Source organism: Lathyrus oleraceus, chromosome 3 (assembly GCF_024323335.1).
Source record: "Lathyrus oleraceus cultivar Zhongwan6 chromosome 3, CAAS_Psat_ZW6_1.0, whole genome shotgun sequence".
Taxonomy (NCBI): domain Eukaryota; kingdom Viridiplantae; phylum Streptophyta; class Magnoliopsida; order Fabales; family Fabaceae; genus Lathyrus; species Lathyrus oleraceus.
This window is the reverse complement of record NC_066581.1, coordinates 309,089,363-309,110,487: the sequence shown is the minus strand read 5'-3', so window position 1 is coordinate 309,110,487 and position 21,125 is coordinate 309,089,363. Positions and strand designations below refer to the sequence as shown.

Here is a 21,125-nt window from a genome sequence, read left to right as displayed (position 1 = left end):
CAGACATGTTGTACTACTCTTGAGAGTAATAATTTTTTTCATTATTTTAATAGTAAACAAGAATTATTTATTCATGTCAAATATGTGTTAAGATATGAGAGGAATTTGGAACTCGAGGAGAAAGTCCAGGAGGAAATATATCATATTACATTTTATTACTATTAGCAAATAACCTCACAAAAGATGTAAGCATATTATTATTATTAGCAAACAATGATAGATCTATTATAAGGGGATGATAGGTGCCATGGCCAACAGTGGTAGATCTATTGTCCAAATTATGAAGATGATTCTGATTTTGACAATACTGTGTTATGATAGTAAATTTCTATTTTATGATCTAACCTTATTATTTCTTGATTTTTTTCTTAATTTTCACATTTTCTCCATCGATACCTTTTTATGGTTTGATGAACATTCTTATTTATTTCTTTGTTTCTCTAAAAAAAATGTGTTTAAATATTTTGCAGAACAAATGAGAAAGGAAGAAAACAACAAGAAAAATATGAAATGTCATGTGAAGGGTCAAATGGGTGCTTCCAGTTTTGAGCTACCACAAGTCAAATCAAGCTTTGAATTGGCAAGGAATTTCAATATCAAACTGGAGGAAAGAAAGACCAAACATGGAAAATCACGTGATGACCTGATGACCAAATTGTTTCTGACTTAGGCTATTTCCTTGGAACTATAGCGAAGAATGCATATTTTTGTCCATTGATCTATACAAATTTCAAAGAATTGCTTAAAGATGAAGCATATCCTAAGTGTCATAATGATCGTATTTGAAAATATATTAATGTATGAAAAGTAAAATTTCATATTTTTTAAATGATCAAATATTTATCTACAATTGATGACAAATATTATTTTATTTTTGCAGACGAAGTTCAACATTCCTGAGAGAGGAAAAAAAGCAGTATTTTCTCGAATAAATGATGCTTGGAGACGGCACAAATACTCTATCAAGAGAGATCATTTCCTAAAGTACTCTAGTATGAAGGAAAGATTAAAGAACCATCCAAAAAGTATATATGAATATCATTTCAAGAAATTATTAGTGTATTGGAAAGATAATCATGTTCAGGTAAGTTATTTATTTTGCATTCAATATAGTAAGAAAAATGTTCAATTAAAATATTAGAATGGTAAAACAAAAGGGGTAAATCAAAGATGCACCATAGTTATACAATATCATAACATATCAATTTTCATCTTTTGGTTGGTTGGTTGCTCCATTATTTTCTTCTTTTTAAGCAAAATGATTTGAAAATCATACACTATCTATAATTAGCATTGATGTGCTGATTAATATCTATGTGTGTGTATATACTTGTTGGATAAAGTTTTGCTTCATTTCAACTAATATGAAATAAGATGCATGACTTTTTCTTATGTGCATAGTTTCGAACAGTATGAAACACAGTTAAATTTCTTTGCATATTTAACATATTTTCTAGTTAGACAATTTCTAATTATGTTTAGTAGTAAAGACAATATAGACATAATGAAACACAATTGCAACCCCATATTAGCATAATTTCTGCTTAGACATTATTGTGCATATTTTCATACTATCTTTATTAAATACTTACTACTCAATGAACTAATTCAATTTCTTTGCATGTAACATTGATTCTACTCAGTGAACTATTTTATGTATTGTAGGATATTAGTAAAAAGAATGCAGGTAATAGGAGCAAGCAAAAGTTTATGCATTGTGTAGGACCAACAAATTTTGCTAGAATCCGTGCAAAATTGGTATGATATTTGTGTGTGATTATCAATAGAATAAATTATTTTTTCAATCTATTATTAAGTAGTTTTTTTTTAATATATGAATAATCATGTAGCGAGCAAAAAAGGATGGAGAAGAAGTCACTCAAGCTGAAATGTTTATTGAAACTCGAAAAAGTCGCAAGGGAAAACAAGTGGATGGGGAAACCTAATTTGCTATTGTACGTTAAATTATAATATTCATTATAAATACACATGTGGTTTTTAATTTTATTCAAAACTAATAATTTAAAATATTAGGATAAACTTCAAGAATCTATTGAAAACTCAGTTAAAGCTGGAACACAAGCATTTCAATAATTGTTTGGAATTGAAAAGCCCGGTAGAGTGAGATGTTATGGAAGAACTGTCACACCATCATTGTTGAAAAAAAAATGAAGAAATTTCTTTAATGAAAATGCAATATGATGGTAAGATTTCTGACATGGCGCAAAAGATGGGAGCAATGGAGGCACTTTTGAAAAGCATGTATATGCAACAAAATCCACATTTAAGTGAAGAGGAAGTAGATGATAAGATGAGAGAAGCTTTGCACAATGATAATATTCTAACACCACGCTCATCGACATCAACATATGCTCCTACTCATCAAAAGGTACTATACTTGACATTAATAAAAATCAACATTTATTTTATTAAGTGTTGAGTTGTTATTTTATTGTTGTTTAATTTTTTAAATATGCGGTGTTAGTTTTATAAGTTACTCATTAAGTTAGTATATATTCATGCTAGCTAGGTTGAACATTGTGAACATATGTTACCATGCACATTTTCATTATGTTTTTTAAAAATTATCATTGTATATTGGTTTAGATGGTAAGATTCATGTATAAATTTCATAGATTCGAGTTTGAATTCTAAGCGTGCAAACTTCGTTAGTGAGTAATAGATAACTATCAATTGTTTGAATTGAATCATTATTGCATGGATGTTGAGTCATTTGAAGCCTTGCATATGCCGCTTTGATTATTGTAACTTTGTTTTTGAATAATATATAAAAGAAATTCTTTATATTTATAGGTTAGAAACAAAGATGATCCTCAAGATGAACAAGATGATGATCTTCAATATGATCAAGATGATGATGATCTTCAATATGATCAAGATGATGATGATCTTCAATATGATCAAGATGATAATGATCTTCAATATGATAATATTCAAGATGATGATTCTCATGAACCTCAACACAATGAATATGATAAAGACCGCCATTGATTTAAATATTGACGATTATGTTTTGTTTTATGGAGTTACATAAGCCAACTAGCTATAACTTATATTGCTTGGATTTATTTTGAAAATATTTGTATTTTTTGCATTTCAAAGAGTTGATTACACTTCATCTTATTAATACTTCATATTTATATATGTTTTCAATTTATAAATGTGCTTCTTCTAATAATATTGAAAAATAATCTATTAGAATAATGTGAAGGTATATGATCACAAATGTGTCACCATATAAATGAACAGAAAAACTCTATACTAATTATATCTTTCAAAGTCTAAAGTGCACAACAGGGAAATTTTATACTAATTATATCTTTCAAAGTCTAACGTTATATATAAATGTGATTTGTTTTTCAATCTATAGGCAACGCTTTTTATGCGTTGCTTATCAAAAACCGTAGTATATTCCTTTGTTTTAGGCGCGGTTATGTATGTTGTGTAAATGAAATTATAGATTAAGCTACAGTTTACATCTGTTGGTTATTGATAACCATTGCCTTTTCACATGTTTTGGGGACAGTTATTTTACGTTGCTACTTGAAAACCGCAGCTTAAAAGTTCACCTAAAACCGTGGACTTTGATATTTTAGGCGATGGTGTTCAGAATCCGTGGGTAGAAATAAAAAAAACGCGCTCTAATGGAATAAGCAACGACTGTTTATTCCACGCTTGATAAACCGTCCCCTAAAGCATTAAGCAACGATTTTATACCTTTAAGGGGCGGTTTTTCGTTGTTGCCTAAACCCATTTTTGTTGTAGTGGGTGTTCTTTAGTTACTCTATCTCTCATCAATCCGTCCTTTTGTGTGTGACCCTGTAGGTTTTTGCGGCATTGGCAGTTATATTAAATCACATATTTACCATAATAAACAGTGAGCGGTATCTAGCAACACATCACTGCTACCGAAGACACGAAAATGTCATGTGATCTGACAAATCCTTTTATGATAATACTTGTGTGTACAATTACCCTTTTGACCTTATGTCTATATTGAACACAAGGCATAGATCGTGTCACCCTTGTCCAGTTCAATATTGGGCCCATAGACATTTATCCTGTTACGCATGATGGGCAAATTCCATCTAGGTCACTCATGTCCCTTAGCATGCTTCGTGGAGTACCCATCAACTATCTTTATGGTCATCCAGTTACGGACAATGTTTGATCAGCAATAAGGCACTCGGCTCTACATCTAGGGTCCATAGTGGTTTTAGGTCGAAGGGTGGTATACACCATTATCACCATGAGAGTAACTTATGACACTTTGCATAACATTCTATATAGTATTCTCATAGCGGGTCAATCCAGTATAAATATTACTCTTAATATTCATACCTATGTTTAAGACTTGATAACTCTTTATCCATGATCCATGAGATGTGATCATCAGTCTATATACATAACAGTCTTAATGCTTTAATGTTATCCCACTTCACAATAAAGCTCGACTACAGATACTTTAAGAATAGTGTCCTTATGTTTAATGTGATCTCATGATTAAGTCACACTTGATACATTAAACGGACTAGCTATTCTAGGGACTTTATTAAACAAACATAATAAAGAAAAAGCCTTTTATTATTAATAAATAATTCGATACAAGTACCAAAAATATTGGCCTATAGGGCTTACACCAACACTACTATCCCATTTCCACTATGGAATATTCAATGGTTGCATCAGACCCAACAACTTCTGATGTTCGATTTTTGACTTCTGACAGGTAAAACAAGCATACACAAATTTGGCAACCTCTTTCTTCATTCAGGGACACCAAAATATCTTCTTCAAATCTTGATACATATTCGTAGCACCAGGATGAATACTCAATCCACTTTTGTGACCCTCCTCAAGAATACTCCTCTTAAGTTCGGGTACATCAGAAACAAAAATTCTATCTCTAAACATCATCACACCATTTTCATCAACTTGGAAATCACATCCATTACCTTGGTCGATTAATGTGAGACGATCTATCAAACTAAAATCAGATCTCTGAATTTCTCTGATCTCTTCAAGGATACCACTCACCAGCTTCAACATACCCAACTTCACATTGTTAGGAGCTTCTCCACCCACTAACTCATATCTTTGAATTTCTCAATCAATTCTAACTCTCGAGCCATAAGCATCGACTTGTGTAAAGACTTCTTACTCATCGGATCAACTACACATTAGCTTTACCGGAATGGTAACTCAAATTAAAATCATAACCCTTCAAAAGTTCAAGCCATCTCCCATGCCTCATATTCGACTCTTCTCATCAAATAAATATTTCAAACACTTGTGATCACTTAACATTTCAAATTTGGAGCCTGTTGAAAGAGTATATCTTCGGCAAATATTTTTGTATCGTATCCACAGAGATTGGGTAATATTACCGCCGTTCTATAATTCAAATGTTATAAGTTTAGAAAGTAACAGGGTTGTTTTGTTTGGAAAAGTATCTTGTTAATAAATGTTAACAAAAATTATTAAGTGGTTTTAGACAAATATAAAAGCTTGGCAAGATTGGAGTTCACTATTTCAAATATCTATGATTCCCTATGATAAATAATTAGACTCAAGATTATTGATGATGTTCAAATATCCTCTCAAAGTCATTTATGTCTAAATGAAATCGTGATAGTTACTATATTGATCCTTAGACGATCTCTCCACCTAACTATCAATATAGCAACCTTTAATGTTCAATATCAAAGAATAGTAATGAATAAATCTATCTCTACAACTTATTCACTACTTGAAAATCTGTTTTATGTCTAAACTCGAGTAATCTCTCTCGACAACTACTCAAATCTGGTTTTCAACTTAAAGCAAAAACAGTAATCAACACATCAACAATCTCTATCTCATATATAAATCAAAGTGAATACATAGATAGATGAGAATAGCTACTACCTCCAATCTTGTCAAAAGGAGTTTAGCTCCTCATCACCATTGTTACAAAGCAGAAGGATTTAGAAGAAAAACTCTGGTTTTTTCTATTACAAAAGCTCTACAGCACAATGTGTGAATCAATGGAATAATGTCTCAATACCCTAGGTTAAACTATTTTGTCTCCACCAAAAAGGTTGACATTTCCCTAATTGGACATTGTCATCAGCAGCAGAAAAGCACTTCCCAGGCAGACATCAAAATGGCAATTACTTTTTCTGCACAGCAGCACATTTGACCCTTGGTCAGCTTGCTGGATTCGCAGCCTTCGCGGCGCGAAGGGAGTTCGCGGCGCGAAGGGAGTTCGCGGCGCGAACTGTTGCTTTCCCAGCTTCCTTGTTTGGCAAGCTTCCTCCAAAATGCCATGTTGAAACCAAGGTCTTGCTTATCCATAATCCTACACAACTAACAAAAAATGTGAAATAACTATTCGAAACAAAATAAATTAAACCTAATTGCATTTATACAAATTAATGAAGATAAAAGTGTGTAATTACATCAAAACTTGGTAAAAGGGACCAATAAAATGGTATAAAAAGTAGTACTAATTGGTCCCTAACAACTCTCCCCAACTTAGCATTTTGTTTGTCCCTAAACAAAAGTGTCCACCCTTACAACCAAAGTATGACACAAAAGATTTAAACAAGAGTTCATCGAGGATATTCAAATGGTTCAAAAGCGTTTGGCGTTTTCTCAATTCACTTATCTCAACTCTAGACAAAACATAAATAAGGGAAATGGTAAAGTGCAAAAATCATTCCAAGGATTTCAAAGTCATACATGTCAAAATTGAATCAAACTTACGCACACATCAATATTGATGAATAACATGAAGGGTTACTTTCACTCATCCAAGCAGTTAAATCAACAACAAATCGAATCATGCGGCTATCACAACAAATACCAAATCATGTGAAAAATGAGAATCAAGAGGTCTTTCCAAGGTTGTAATGTGGCTTAGGTTACAAGAGAGGATATGATTAAGAGAATTCAACAAGGTTGCCTATCCTAAGGGAGCATTCCCAAAGATTTAACTCTACACAACTTCCTTTTCCTTGGTCCCTATCTTTTTCTTTTCAAATCCACACAACCATGAGCAATTATTTTTTTTTTTTTTTTTTTTTTTTTTTTGCTCTATGGTTACAAGGGTGATTTCTTTTTCTTGTTTCTTTTCATATTCTTACCCTTCCATAGAAACTCACTTTTCCAAGTTCCTAATCAACTCTTCACTTTACTCTCCCCAACTTTAGATTCCACAACCAGATTTATTCAATAATGCTCCCTACTTAAACATAAGCAAAAGGCAAAATTTTTGCAAACAACTCGGTTTGAGGTTTCAACTGATACGAAAGAAATTAGGATTCATTTATTCCACAATTTTCAATTGATTTTACAATGATCAATCAAATGAATCCTAATTAGCTCAAAGGGGGTTAACTAAGGATTACTCCTCACAAGGTTCGTTGATTTAAGCGTTTTGGTCAAGTGGTTTTTCTCATAAAAAAAAATGCCTCTATCATATTCAAAAATTTCACACAACATTAGATTGATGCATGATTTAGCATGATAAGAATGAGTCAAAATAATGCTCGGTTTCCCGCTTTTTTAGTGCACAATGGAAAGCTTCCTCACAAATGGTTAAGTCCTATTTTGATTCAAAACTGACATATACTTCAATGAATTTATGAAATGGAATTTGCACACAACATCAACCTACTCATGCTAAGTCTAGGAAGCGATAAAGTGTACCTTGAAATGCCGACACTAATTCTTATCATCACCACTCGAAGTATCCTATGCTTCTTTCTTTGCGACAATTCTTGGTTGCTTTAGGCTTGACTTTAAGCGTAAGAACAATTAAATATAACTGTTGGTAAACCAATTTGATTAAAAACACACTTAAATTTCAAAAAAAGTACTCATGCAATTATAAAAATACTAAAGAAAAATTAAAGTGCTAAGATAAAGTCACGGTGAACTAGAGCCACCAAAAAGTACATTACAAAATTCCCAAAACAAAAACAGAATTAGTAAACAGAAAATCAAACAAATAATACTCTCAAAACTCCACAAATTCAATCCTCCTCCTCTTCATCACCACTTACACCTCCGAGAACATCTTCCATCTCCTCATTTGGGTCAGCACTACCTCCTGCACCCCCCAAAAAATTTGGCCTGCCCACAGGCCAATTAGCATAAGCTGCATAGTCAGCTTGCGATGGAAAAGTTCGGGCCTCTGGTGCCAGAAACGTGTTCTGGAACTGTTGCTGCATGGCATCGAAAAGAAAGGATTGAGACCTCCTGGAGGCCTCAAAGTTCTCACAGCAGTAGTTGGCAAAAACCATCTGATCAAAACCTGGGGTACTCTGAGGTTGAGGTTGAGATCGGGATCTGGCTCGAGCTCGAGAGGAAGAAGTACCAGATGCATCAGTCTTCTCATTCGGGTTCTGCAGAAACCTGTTCAAATACGCGTCACTGATCACACTGGTGATCGAGAAGTGCACTTCCTCAGGGATGTGGACATTTGCCTTACGGCACAGTCCCATAATAAGTCCTGGATAAGCTAGCACACCAGCTTTTCCCCCGAAATTTGTTCCGCTTAACACAATCTTTCTCAACTCGCATGAAATGAGGGCTGCGACATCCACCGTCTTCCCAATCATGATGCAGTACAAAAGACAACCGACATCCATAGGAATTGTGGTGGTGTGGCTTCTTGGTCTGATATTGGTTAACAGTAGCACCAAAAAAGCCCTAGCATCCAAATTGAAATTTTCTCTCTTCCACAATTTCGGATGCCTTTGGTCATTGATTTCAAAAGATTTTCCACGGAGACATAAGGTGGCATTGACTTCTTCCAGATTCCACCTGTTGGCTACCTCCATGACACTGTACTCACAGCTCTCGCCCTCTCCAAGAGTTAAGGGGTGGCCTAGATAGGAATTAATGTCATCCCTTCCAAATGAAACAATCTTTCCCCTTACCCTGGACTGGTAAATGAAGGTTGTACCTTCCTCACGATGCATCGCATTCGCATAGAATTCTCGGACAAGGTCGTAGTTGATTGCGGCTTCCGGCTCACATAACTTCATCCATTTTCTTTGCTCGAAAGCCTCAACCACTCTGTGATACACCCCAGTTGGAGCCAGCCGGATAAACCGTTCAGGTAAAATGGTTCTCTTGACAAGGCTTTCAAAGCGTGCTTCGTGTTCCTCACTGATGAACCTTCGGATAGCACGGGCCTGAGGAGGTGCCGTGGTCTTAGTTCTCTTAGACATCTGCAATCAAAACCAGCACAACCACAAAACACATATGACAGCATTAGTCAACAATCAAAAAAAAAGAAAATGGCTGCTGGAATTCACAGTTCGCGGCGCGAAGGGTGGTTCGCGGCGCGAACCCTGCGATTTCAGGAAATCCCCAAAGCTTCCTAGGGTTTCACCATTGAGGGATTCAACACATCCAACCAGCCAAAATACTCAACCCTAACCTAATCCTATTCTAATTCACACATGCATAGCGATTCCAAACGGTATTCACAGAGAAATTCGATCTCTAACCAACCCTAACCTGAAAAACCCAAAAAGGGATTGGAAAAGAGAAAATGAAGATTACATATCTTTTGAATCTCTACACTTGCTAAAAGAAGAAGATTTGAAGAGTGGAACCCGAAAGATTTTGAGAAATTGTGGGATTTTGAGCTTTGGACGAAAGCGCGGCAAAATGATTTGAAAAGAGGAAAGTTTGAAATGACACAGAAATGACCTAAACAGCATTTAAATGAGTTCTGTCACGCAAAGTTCGCGGCGCGAAAGGGGGGTCGCGGCGCGAACTGCATAAAACAAAACCAATTAAAAATTTTTCATTCAGGTCGCGGCGCGAACAGGGGTCGCGGCGCGAACTGCAAAAAACAGAACCCACTTAAAATTATTCATTCAGTTCGCGGCGCGAACAGGATGTCACGGCGCGAACTGCAAAAAACAGAACTTCAAATTTTTTTTAAAACTTTAACAGAGCTAAAAATCACAAAACAGAGAAATTTAAAATGCACACTAACAACGTTGGGTTGCCTCCCAACCAGCGCTTTGTTTAACGTCGTTAAGAGCTCGACGGTACCTCAATTAGCTTGATCCAGATAAGGACAGGACACACACATCACGATTTATGTCACCGCTATGATAGACTTTCAGTCTTTGACCATTGACAGTCCAGCTTTCTTGCGACTTTGGGTCCTCTATCACAATGGCACCATAATTCCGTACTTCTTTGACAACAAATGGTCCTGACCATTTAGACTTCAATTTACCCGGAAATAACTTCAACCTTGAGTTAAAAAGCAATACCATCTGGCCAACATGAAACTCTTTGTGGCGGACCTTCCCATCATGGTATGCTTTTGTCTTCTCCTTGTACAGCTTATTAGAATGGTAAGCATCGTTCCTTAGTTCCTCTAACTCATGGAGTTGACCTTTCCTTCTCTCTCCAGCTAGAGTGGAGTCGAAGTTCAAAAACTTAAGAGCCCATAATGCTCTATGCTCCATTTCAACTGGAAGATGACAAGTCTTCCCATACACCAGTTGAAACGGAGTCAGCCCAATAGGTGCTTTGTAAGCAGTGCGATATGCCCACAAAGCCTCATCTAGTTTTAAGGACCAATCCTTTCTTGAGTTTGAAACTGTTTTCTCAAGTATCCGTTTGATTTCCCGGTTTGAAACCTCAGTTTGACCGTTCGCTTGTGGGTGGTAAGGAGTGGTCACCTTATGCTTTACACCATAATGTTGCAGAACTTTTTCTAAGGGTGTATTGCAGAAGTGTGAGCCTCCATCACTCACCAACACTCGAGGCACACCAAAACGTGAGAATATGTTTTTCTTTAAAAATTTGATCACAGTTTTGGCATCGGCCTTGGGTGAGGCACTTGCTTCCACCCACTTCGAAACATAATCAACAGCTACTAAGATGTACTCATTAGAGAAAGAAGAGGGGAATGGGCCAACGAAATCAATACCCCAACAATCAAAAACTTCTACTTCTAGCATGTTGGTTAGAGGCATTTCATCCCGTTTTCCTATTCCACCACTCCGTTGGCATGCATCACAACTCTTCGCATGTTCGTGCGCATCTTTGAATAAAGATGGCCAATAAAAACCCGATTGGAGTACTTTAGTGGCTGTTCTCAAACCACTATAGTGACCTCCATACGGAGAGTTGTGACAGTGCCACAGAATGTCTCTTGATTCCTCCATTGTCACACACCTTCTCAAAATATTGTCTGCCCCTACTTTAAAAAGGTAAGGGTCATCCCAGACATAATATTTTGCATCAGTTAAGAATTTCCTTCTTTGATTGCAAGTGAGGTCTTCCGGTGTTAAACCAGTTGCTTTGTAGTTAGCAAAATCAGCAAACCAAGGCCTCACTTGAATCGCATAGAGTTTTTCATCTGGAAATTCTTCTCTCACCTCTTCTTCTTTGTTTGTAATTTCTACATTGACCAATCGAGACAAATGATCTGCTACCAAGTTCTCGGAACCTTTTTTATCCCTAATCTCTAGATCAAACTCTTGTAATAAAAGGATCCAACGAATAAGCCTTTGTTTTGAATCCGGCTTGGTAAGCAGATATTTTATTGCAGAATGGTCAGTGTAGATTACAACTCTTGAACCAATCAAATAAGCTCTAAATTTTTCCAATGCATATACTATGGCTAGCAATTCTTTTTCAGTTGTTGCGTAATTAACTTGGGCGTCATTCAACACCTTACTAGCATAGTGGATGGCATGGAAAACTTTATCGCTTCTTTGTCCTAACACCGCACCCACTGCATAATCGCTAGCATCACACATGAGTTCAAAATCAAGGTTCCAGTTTGGTGCTACGATTATTGGTGCGGTGATCAACTTTTGTTTCAAATCTAAGAAGGCTTTAAGACATGACTCATCAAAAAGAAAAGGCGTACCTTTGTTGAGTAAATTACTCAATGGCTTTGCGATCTTTGAGAAGTCTTGTATGAATCTCCGGTAGAACCCGACATGTCCTAGAAAGCTTCTTATTCCCTTGATGTTAGTTGGAGGTGGCAGCTTTTCAATAACCTCCACCTTGGCCTTGTCCACCTCTAGCCCTTCAGAAGAAATCTTGTGACCAAGTACTATACCCTCAGTGACCATAAAATTGCATTTTTCCCAGTTGAGCACGAGGTTGGTCTCCACGCATCTCTCCAGAACTACATCAAGGTGCTTTAAGCACATTTCAAAAGATGATCCATAAACAGAAAAATCGTCCATGAACACCTCAATGCATTCTTCTATCAAGTCTGAAAAGATAGCTTGCATACACCGTTGAAATGTGGCCGGTGCGTTACATAATCCAAAAGGCATTCTTCGGTAAGCAAAGATGCCAAAAGGACACGTAAAAGCTGTTTTCTCATGGTCTGCCGGATTTACTGAAATTTGATTATACCCCGAATATCCGTCCAAGAAACAGTAGAAATTTTTGCCGGCGAGCCGCTCCAACATTTGGTCCATGAAAGGTAGTGGGAAATGATCTTTCCTTGTGGCTTGGTTCAACCTTCTATAGTCGATGCACATCCTCCACCCTGTCACTGTTCTCGTCGGAATCAACTCATTTTTATCGTTTTTGATCACCGTCATTCCGCCTTTCTTGGGGACCACTTGTACCGGACTCACCCATGCACTATCTGATATGGGATAAATCATTCCGGCTTCTAAAAGTTTGACAACTTCTTTCCGAACCACCTCTTTCATTGATGGATTCAAACGCCTTTGAGGTTGCGCAACCGGTTTGAAATTTTCCTCCATCATTATCTTGTGCATGCAATATGCTGGACTAATACCCTTCAAATCGGATAAAACCCACCCTATCGCACCTTGGTTCTTTTTCAATACTTGAATCAACTTATCTTCCTCTTGCGTGGACAATGTGTTGCTTATAATCACTGGTTTGGTACACTCATCTCCAAGAAACACATACTTCAAATGTGCCGGAAGCATCTTCAATTCTAACTTTTGCTCTTCAGTTTCCTTCTTTGCATCCAAATCTTCCACTAATTCCTCTTGATAGGCCAGCTCACCACAAGATTCTAGCTCGTGCAACATCACTTCGATCTCTCGTTCCTCATTGTCAGTTAACACATTGTATGCTCCGATAAGGGATCTTTCCAAAGGATTAGAAATATGGATTTGATTCACGACCTCCACTACTTCCTCTTCACTTGCATCAATTCGAAAAGAATCATGCTTGTCAGTTGGATGTTTCATTGCTTCGAAAAGGTTAAAAGTCACCTCTTCATCTTGCACTCTAACCTTCATAAGCCCATCATCTATGTCGATCATCATCCGAGCGGTCTTCATAAAAGGTCTTCCAAGGATTAAGGGTACATCGCGGTCCTCATCCCTCTCTACTATTACAAAATCCACCGGAAACAAAAATTTGTCCACTTTTACGAGCATGTCTTGGGAAATTCCGTATGGTGAGGTTGTAGACTTGTCTGCTAGTTGTAAGGTCATTCTTGTTGATTTAATCTCCACATTTCCCAATCGTTTGACAATAGAAAGAGGAATTAAATTTATACTAGAGCCCAAATCTATCAAACCGTTCCCAACGTATGTGCTTCCAATGGTTACCGGTAGAACAACCCGGCCCGGGTCGGACTCCTTCCGAGGTAAAGTCTTCTGGATGATTGCGCTACACCGTGCATCAAGAATGATGGTCTCATCTTCCACATGTCGCCTTTTCTTGGTAAGAATGTCTTTCATAAATTTAGCATACCGTGGCATTTGTTCTAATGCATCAGCAAATGGAATGTTGATTTGGAGTTGCTTGAAGATGTCCATGAATCGTGCATAGTGCCTAGCATTGTCTTTCCTTGATGGAGCATGTGGGTAGGGTAGATGTTGAGTTGGAATGACATTCACTCCCTTCTCAGATTTCTTCTTTTTCTTTGATTCAGCATCTTTTTTTTTTCACAATCAGTCTGCACAGCAGTGGGCAAAACCTGCTCTTTTCGCGGCGCGAAGGTGGTTCGCGGCGCGAACTGAGCATTTCCAGAATCATTTTTCCTCTCACCAACTATATCTGTTTCTTCCAGAATCCCATCAGTGGTGTTCTCTTCTACAATTTCTTCACCTTTTTCACTTACCAACGCTTTACCGCTCCTTGTGACAACTGCTTTGCAATGCTCCTTTGGATTTGGTTGAGTGTTAGCAGAAAAAGAAGGCCCTGCATTTTGTTCCGACAGCTGCTTCGCGAGTTGGCCTACTTGATTTTCCAGATTTTTAATTGCCGCCTCGTTACTCTTCTGATTTGCCATAGAAGCTTGCATGAATTGTTGAAGAGTATCTTCTAGCTTGGAATTTCCTCCTTGCGACTGTTGACCTTGAGAGTTTGGTTGTTGGTAAGGGCTTTGCTGTTGATAATTCTGGTTGTTGAATCTTGACGGTTGGTAACCTTGGTTATTTCTTGGTTGATAGCCTTGATTGTTAGGCTGTTGTCTTTGATATCCCTGGTTTTGGTTATTCACATAACTGACTTCTTCTTGAGGTGGAGGACAAAAACCAGTAGGATGATCCCCTTGACACAACTCACAACATGCTACTTGATGCTGAACTTGAAACCCTTGAATCTCTTTTATTTGCTGTGGAAGCTTGGCCATTTGTTGAGTAAGAAGCTCCACTTGCTGAGATAGTAGCTTATTCTGTGCAAGGATGGCATCATTGGTATTCAACTCTAAAACTCCGGGCTTACGTTGTGAAGGGCTACGATCATGTTGACCTTGATGATCATTACGGGCCATCCGTTCAATAATGACTTTAGCTTCTTCCGCAGTTTTTGATATGAGCGAACCACCCGCGGTGGCGTCCAGAAGTGTCTTATGGGTTGATTGGAGACCATTCACAAAGATATGGATTTGAGTAAGCTCATCAAAACCATGTCCCTTACACTTTCTCAACATTGATTTGAATCTCTCCCAGGCTTCATTTAGAGATTCGTTTCCTCCTTGAGTAAATACAGCTATAGCCGTCTTGGCTTCCATGAATCGGGATTGAGGGAAGTATCTTTCTAAGAACTTTTCTTCTAATAGATTCCAATCCTTCATCACTCTTGATTCTTGATCAAGGTACCACTCCTTTGCTTTTCCCACTAATGAGTGTGGGAACATCCTCTTGAATAACGTCTCTTCACCCGCCTCGTCTATTCCCGTAGAACCCGCAATCTCATAGAATTTGATGAGATGGGTATACGGATCTTCGTGATCCATTCCGGTGAACGGAGTTGCATAGAGAAGTTGGAGGATTCCGGTCTTCATCTCCGTATTTCTTCCTCCACGGGCAAATTGAGCATTCCTTCTTGGACTATTAGCGGACATTTCGGTACGATTATCCTCCGCCATGTTTCCTTCACAAGCTTCTACAACCACTTCTTCGATTGGAACAAGTGCGGAAGTAGATGCTTCTTCTCTCCGGTTCCTCTCTTCGGTTAGTTTCCTTCTTCTTCGTGTTTTGCTATTGAGCTTCCGAAGTGTTCTTTCAATTTCAGGATCGAATTGAAGTTGCTCCTCGGTTACTTTTCCTCGCATGCACTAGAATCTACAAAACTAACAAACCAAGTGAAACAAAAGAGGGATAACAATAAAAGTAACAAAACTTAAAACACAGAATTATTGCAATGCTTGTAATATCGACACCAATCCCCGGCAACGGCGCCAATTTGTTGAAAGAGTATATCTTCGGCAAATATTTTTGTATCGTATCCACAGAGATTGGGTAATATTACCGCCGTTCTATAATTCAAATGTTATAAGTTTAGAAAGTAACAGGGTTGTTTTGTTTGGAAAAGTATCTTGTTAATAAATGTTAACAAAAACTATTAAGTGGTTTTAGACAAATATAAAAGCTTGGCAAGATTGGAGTTCACTATTTCAAATATCTATGATTCCCTATGATAAATAATTAGACTCAAGATTATTGATGATGTTCAAATATCCTCTCAAAGTCATTTATGTCTAAATGAAATCGTGATAGTTACTATATTGATCCTTAGACGATCTCTCCACCTAACTATCAATATAGCAACCTTTAATGTTCAATATCAAAGAATAGTAATGAATAAATCTATCTCTACAACTTATTCACTACTTGAAAATCTGTTTTATGTCTAAACTCGAGTAATCTCTCTCGACAACTACTCAAATCTGGTTTTCAACTTAAAGCAAAAATAGTAATCAACACATCAACAATCTCTATCTCATATATAAATCAAAGTGAATACATAGATAGATGAGAATAGCTACTACCTCCAATCTTGTCAAAAGGAGTTTAGCTCCTCATCACCATTGTTACAAAGCAGAAGGATTTAGAAGAAAAACTCTGGTTTTTTCTATTACAAAAGCTCTACAGCACAATGTGTGAATCAATGGAATAATGTCTCAATACCCTAGGTTAAACTATTTTGTCTCCACCAAAAAGGTTGACATTTCCCTAATTGGACATTGTCATCAGCAGCAGAAAAGCACTTCCCAGGCAGACATCAAAATGGCAATTACTTTTTCTGCACAGCAGCACATTTGACCCTTGGTCAGCTTGCTGGATTCGCAGCCTTCGCGGTGCGAAGGGAGTTCGCGGCGCGAACTGTTGCTTTCCCAGCTTCCTTGTTTGGCAAGCTTCCTCCAAAATGCCATGTTGAAACCAAGGTCTTGCTTATCCATAATCCTACACAACTAACAAAAAATGTGAAATAACTATTCGAAACAAAATAAATTAAACCTAATTGCATTTATACAAATTAATGAAGATAAAAGTGTGTAATTACATCAAAACTTGGTAAAAGGGACCAATAAAATGGTATAAAAAGTAGTACTAATTGGTCCCTAACAGAGCCAAATAGGCAGTGCCTCCAAATCTTCAACATGAATACCATTTTTGTCAACTCAAGATCATGCGTAGGGTAATTCCTTTCATGAAATCTAAATTGTCTCTAAGCATAAGCCACAACCTGACCATTTTGCATCAACACACCTCCCAGACCCATCTTCGAAGCATCACAATATACAACAAAGGACTCACTTGGATTCGTCAAAATAAAAATTGGAGCAGACATCAACTTCTTCTCGAGTTCTTGGAAACTATTTTCACAATGCACATCCCAACCTAGGCTTAACCCTTTCGAGTCAACTGAGTTAAAAATAATGCTAAATTTCAAAATCTTTAACGAACTTCTTGTAGTAACCAGTCAATCCAAGAAAAACTTCTAATCTCAGTGGCAAACTTTAGAGTCTCCCATTGTAATGCGACATCTATCTTCGATAGGTCCACAACTATACCACCACTAGAATCACATGACTAAGGAAACTCACTTCCTTTAACCATAACTCGCACTTCGAAAAACTTTATGTACAAATGGTTCTCTTTCAATGCCTACAATACAATTCTCAAGTCACTCATAGCCTCATACTACCATCCCTCTTCTTCATTAACAACATCGACACACCCCATAGAGAAACACTTGGTTGAACAAACTTCTTCTCAAGCAAATCTTCTGGTTGCTTCTTCAATTCCCCAACTCTGAAGTAGACACCCTATAAGGAGTCATCGACACTGGACTAGTACCAGGTACTAAGTCTATAGAAAAATCCACTTCCTGCTCTGGAGGTAAATCACTAATGTCTTCAAGAAAAACTTCAGGAAATTCACACACTCCAGGAAGATTATGAACAACTCACTGTCCTCTAGCTTCAAACGAAGCTAACATCACAAACACCTGTGCCATATCCTTCACGGATTCTCTCGCTTGCTTAGTTGATACAAACGTCAAATGTTCACCTCCATCGAATTCAAATTCACACTCTAGAGGCAAGTTGCAAATATCTTTAGGAAAACATCAAGAATGACACACCACTAGCATAACACTCGTCGTCACACTTCTCTCTACTCTCCGAGAAACAACACTAACAATACTTGGTCATTTTCCCTAAAGACTTCCCAACTTGACCGGCAGACAAGAATCTCGAATTCATAACATCTTCAGTTTTAGGAACAACACAACTTTACCATCGCCTGAGGTCTTGCAATCAGCGGCCCACTGCACCAACTTATCAAAACAATAGGAAAACACTTGGTTTAACTCCAACCAATTCATTCCAATTATAACGTCAACTTGTTCCAACAAAATACAAACTGTACACATCCTTAGGGAACACATCACTATACTCAACACAACACTGGATCATCTCTGTCCAAAACATCGCCTTCCCCCTCACAAGGAAGTGACCAACGAGAAAACCTGACCGTATTACCTCAAGGATCACACCATTTTTCTAACTGACACCATCTTCGAATTCGGCCTCTCTTTGGGTTCAGGAAAAGCACAACATTCTCAAAACAGGTTAACTAGACAACACTGCACTCTTGCATGCAGCAACATGATGTCGAAGCTCTATAAAATTGGAATATCAAAGACAAGCAGAAGCTTCTCCCTCACTTGTTTCATTTCAAACCTGCAAATGGAAAACAAAACAAGCATCGGCAGTGTTCTCACACACATGTCGCATACTAGGGAACAAACATAATTAAACAACTTGGCCGGACGGACCAACCTGCTCTGATACCACTAATGTAACACCCTAAAACCCATACATAATTTATCGCGTAAATTAAATATAAAATAAAACCACATAGAATGTCACACCTTCATAACACACATGACCTGCTCTGTAACACAGGTTTCAACAGTAAATTTCAATACACACATTTGTAATAAGGATGTTTACACGACATCCCACTTATCTGAATCATACTTGGGATGTTTACACGATATCCATCTCATCTGATCGGTATTATATATTCACATAATAAGACATTGATAACTTGTCACCACATGCTCACTTCCATTATAAAGTATCATCGCAGCGGAATTATCATCACAATTATGGAAGATAAAGCCAGTAATAACATCTAGTCTCACCTTCAATTGTAATAACAAAATAAGAGATTTGTAATCAATCAACTCAATATCTTAAGAATTCTCAACAACAAAATTAGTCTTATGACTTCAACATAATCATACACAATGAATAAAATAAGCATTTAGCCCAACCTGATGTTACATGATCAGAGCAAGGTACCACTAGTAAAATCGACAAAATAAAGAAGTAATCCAAGAGCTACATTCCTCTTACTTCATCAATACTACTCTTGAGTATCTGCACGATGCCCATGTAAAGGCAACATTCAAACAGAAGGGGTGAGAATTCATTTCAATAATAACGATATAGAATGAAGAATAAAGTACAACTTCTACATAATCATGCACAACAATATATCACATTCTTACATCCAAATCATAATCAACATCATACACGACAACATCTCAATTATCATCAACATCATACAAAACCATATCTCAATTATCATTAACACCATATGCAACAACATCTCATCCAACAACACATCAATAACAACCAATACAAATGCAACACTTAAGCAATATACTCAACACCGACTCGACATGCATGTGGTACCAAATATGAACACTCAGGTTCATGTTACTCCATGATCCCCACCATAGGATCGATTCCCTCTTGGAATTGGAGAACACCAAAATCGCTACCATCACCATAGGTAACGCTTCACTAATCCCCCATAATAGGAATTAGCTACTCGCACCCGATCCATCACAATGGTATCGAGGCTCACCAAAAAACGTTACCATCAACATAGGTAACGCTTCACTAATCCCTCATAATAAGAATTAGCTACTCGCACCCGATCCATCACTATAGAATCGAGGCTCACCAAAATTGGACCAAAACCCGTACATCAAGATGAATGACTCTTAAATAACAAGCATTAACACAACAAGGTCCACCTAACGGATCCCCACACACATCTCATCATTTATGCATCACATCATTCATAATGCAAAAACCAACTCATGTTGCCACGTGAGTAATATCAACAAACAGCAGCATCCCGTCAACATCTTAACATCATCAACATAACAACATAATCATCACACCACGCTATTACAACAATGCAACGATTCATCAACCAAATGTATAAACCAATACATTTATTAATATACTATGCATGTGAATATTATTAAAAAATATCAATAATCACTACCATGTTATAGGTCTGAGTGTTAACATTCTAACGCTTCAAACAACATCAAAATTAGACTTACAGAATAAAAGTTATGACCAAAACCGTCGGGATATGTCAACAATTCATTAATTGAACGTATGAACAAAACTTCACCAACACAGTAGGCATAGAAATAATACTTAAATAATTCACTTATCACCATCACTTTATATCTCTGAGAGCCAGATTTCTAATGCTTCAAACCCCTACCCGAAATGATTCACGAGTTGAAAGTTATGATCAAAACCGTGCACGAAGACGTTATTAAAAAGTAGTTGTTTTCTAAAAATTTTAACATAATTTTCATCTTCTTCAACCACAAAAACGTCGATGAAATATTCATCAAAATTATTTTATCCCTAAAACAAAGTTATAGTCCTCTATTTCAGATATTAAATGCTTCAAACAACACTCAATTTAGACTTACGAATCAAATGTTATGGCCAAAACGATTTCAACCAAAAAAGACTCCCGCGCCGAGCGCGATCTTGACGGGCAGAATGCAGAATTTTCTACGTTTTTCATCGTTTGAGGTCTTCTGGATCTCCGATTTCGATTCCTTAAAAAGCCAAACGCTTAGAAAATTACAACCCATGAAATAATCTAATTATCTAAAGGTAAATTATAATTTTATCACTATTAAATCATTTAATCACAATTTTAAGATTATGTCTAAATCCTTCAAAATTGCAACAACGGTGAATATATGTTCAATCATAAAAACAGAAAAATACATGCACATAAGGGACACAAAATTCATCATATAATCATCATATAACAACCACCATAGTATCTAAATTCAAAATTATGAATCAAAACACCCAACCCTAAGGAGGTTAAAGATTTCTCCATTCTACCCTTCTACCATACCTATTACTATTGGAACAAATTATCACCCTTACCTTCATTTCTTACAAAAGTTCTGAATTGAAACCTTCATTCTCTTCTCTTGATCACCTTTCCTATTGCTTCTTTACTCCTTTTCCTCAAATGTCACATACTGTG

The 21,125-nt window shown here is 37.0% G+C and overlaps 1 protein-coding gene across 1 annotated transcript; it reads left to right on the top strand.

Moving 5' to 3' along the window:
- The first annotated feature begins 2,218 nt into the window (after nt 1-2,218).
- Nucleotides 2,219-3,012, top strand: LOC127131019 (uncharacterized). The gene is made up of 3 exons (XM_051059963.1): nt 2,219-2,389; nt 2,608-2,610; nt 2,815-3,012. Exons 1-3 carry the CDS (start codon nt 2,219-2,221, stop codon nt 3,010-3,012), a joined length of 372 nt encoding a protein of 123 aa, XP_050915920.1.
- Nucleotides 3,013-21,125: the final 18,113 nt, after the last annotated feature.

Bases quoted from the DNA above. Each gene is read 5' to 3' on its own strand.
- LOC127131019 (XM_051059963.1), top strand. From the start codon at position 2,219: ATGGCGCAAAAGATGGGAGCAATGGAGGCACTTTTGAAAAGCATGTAT.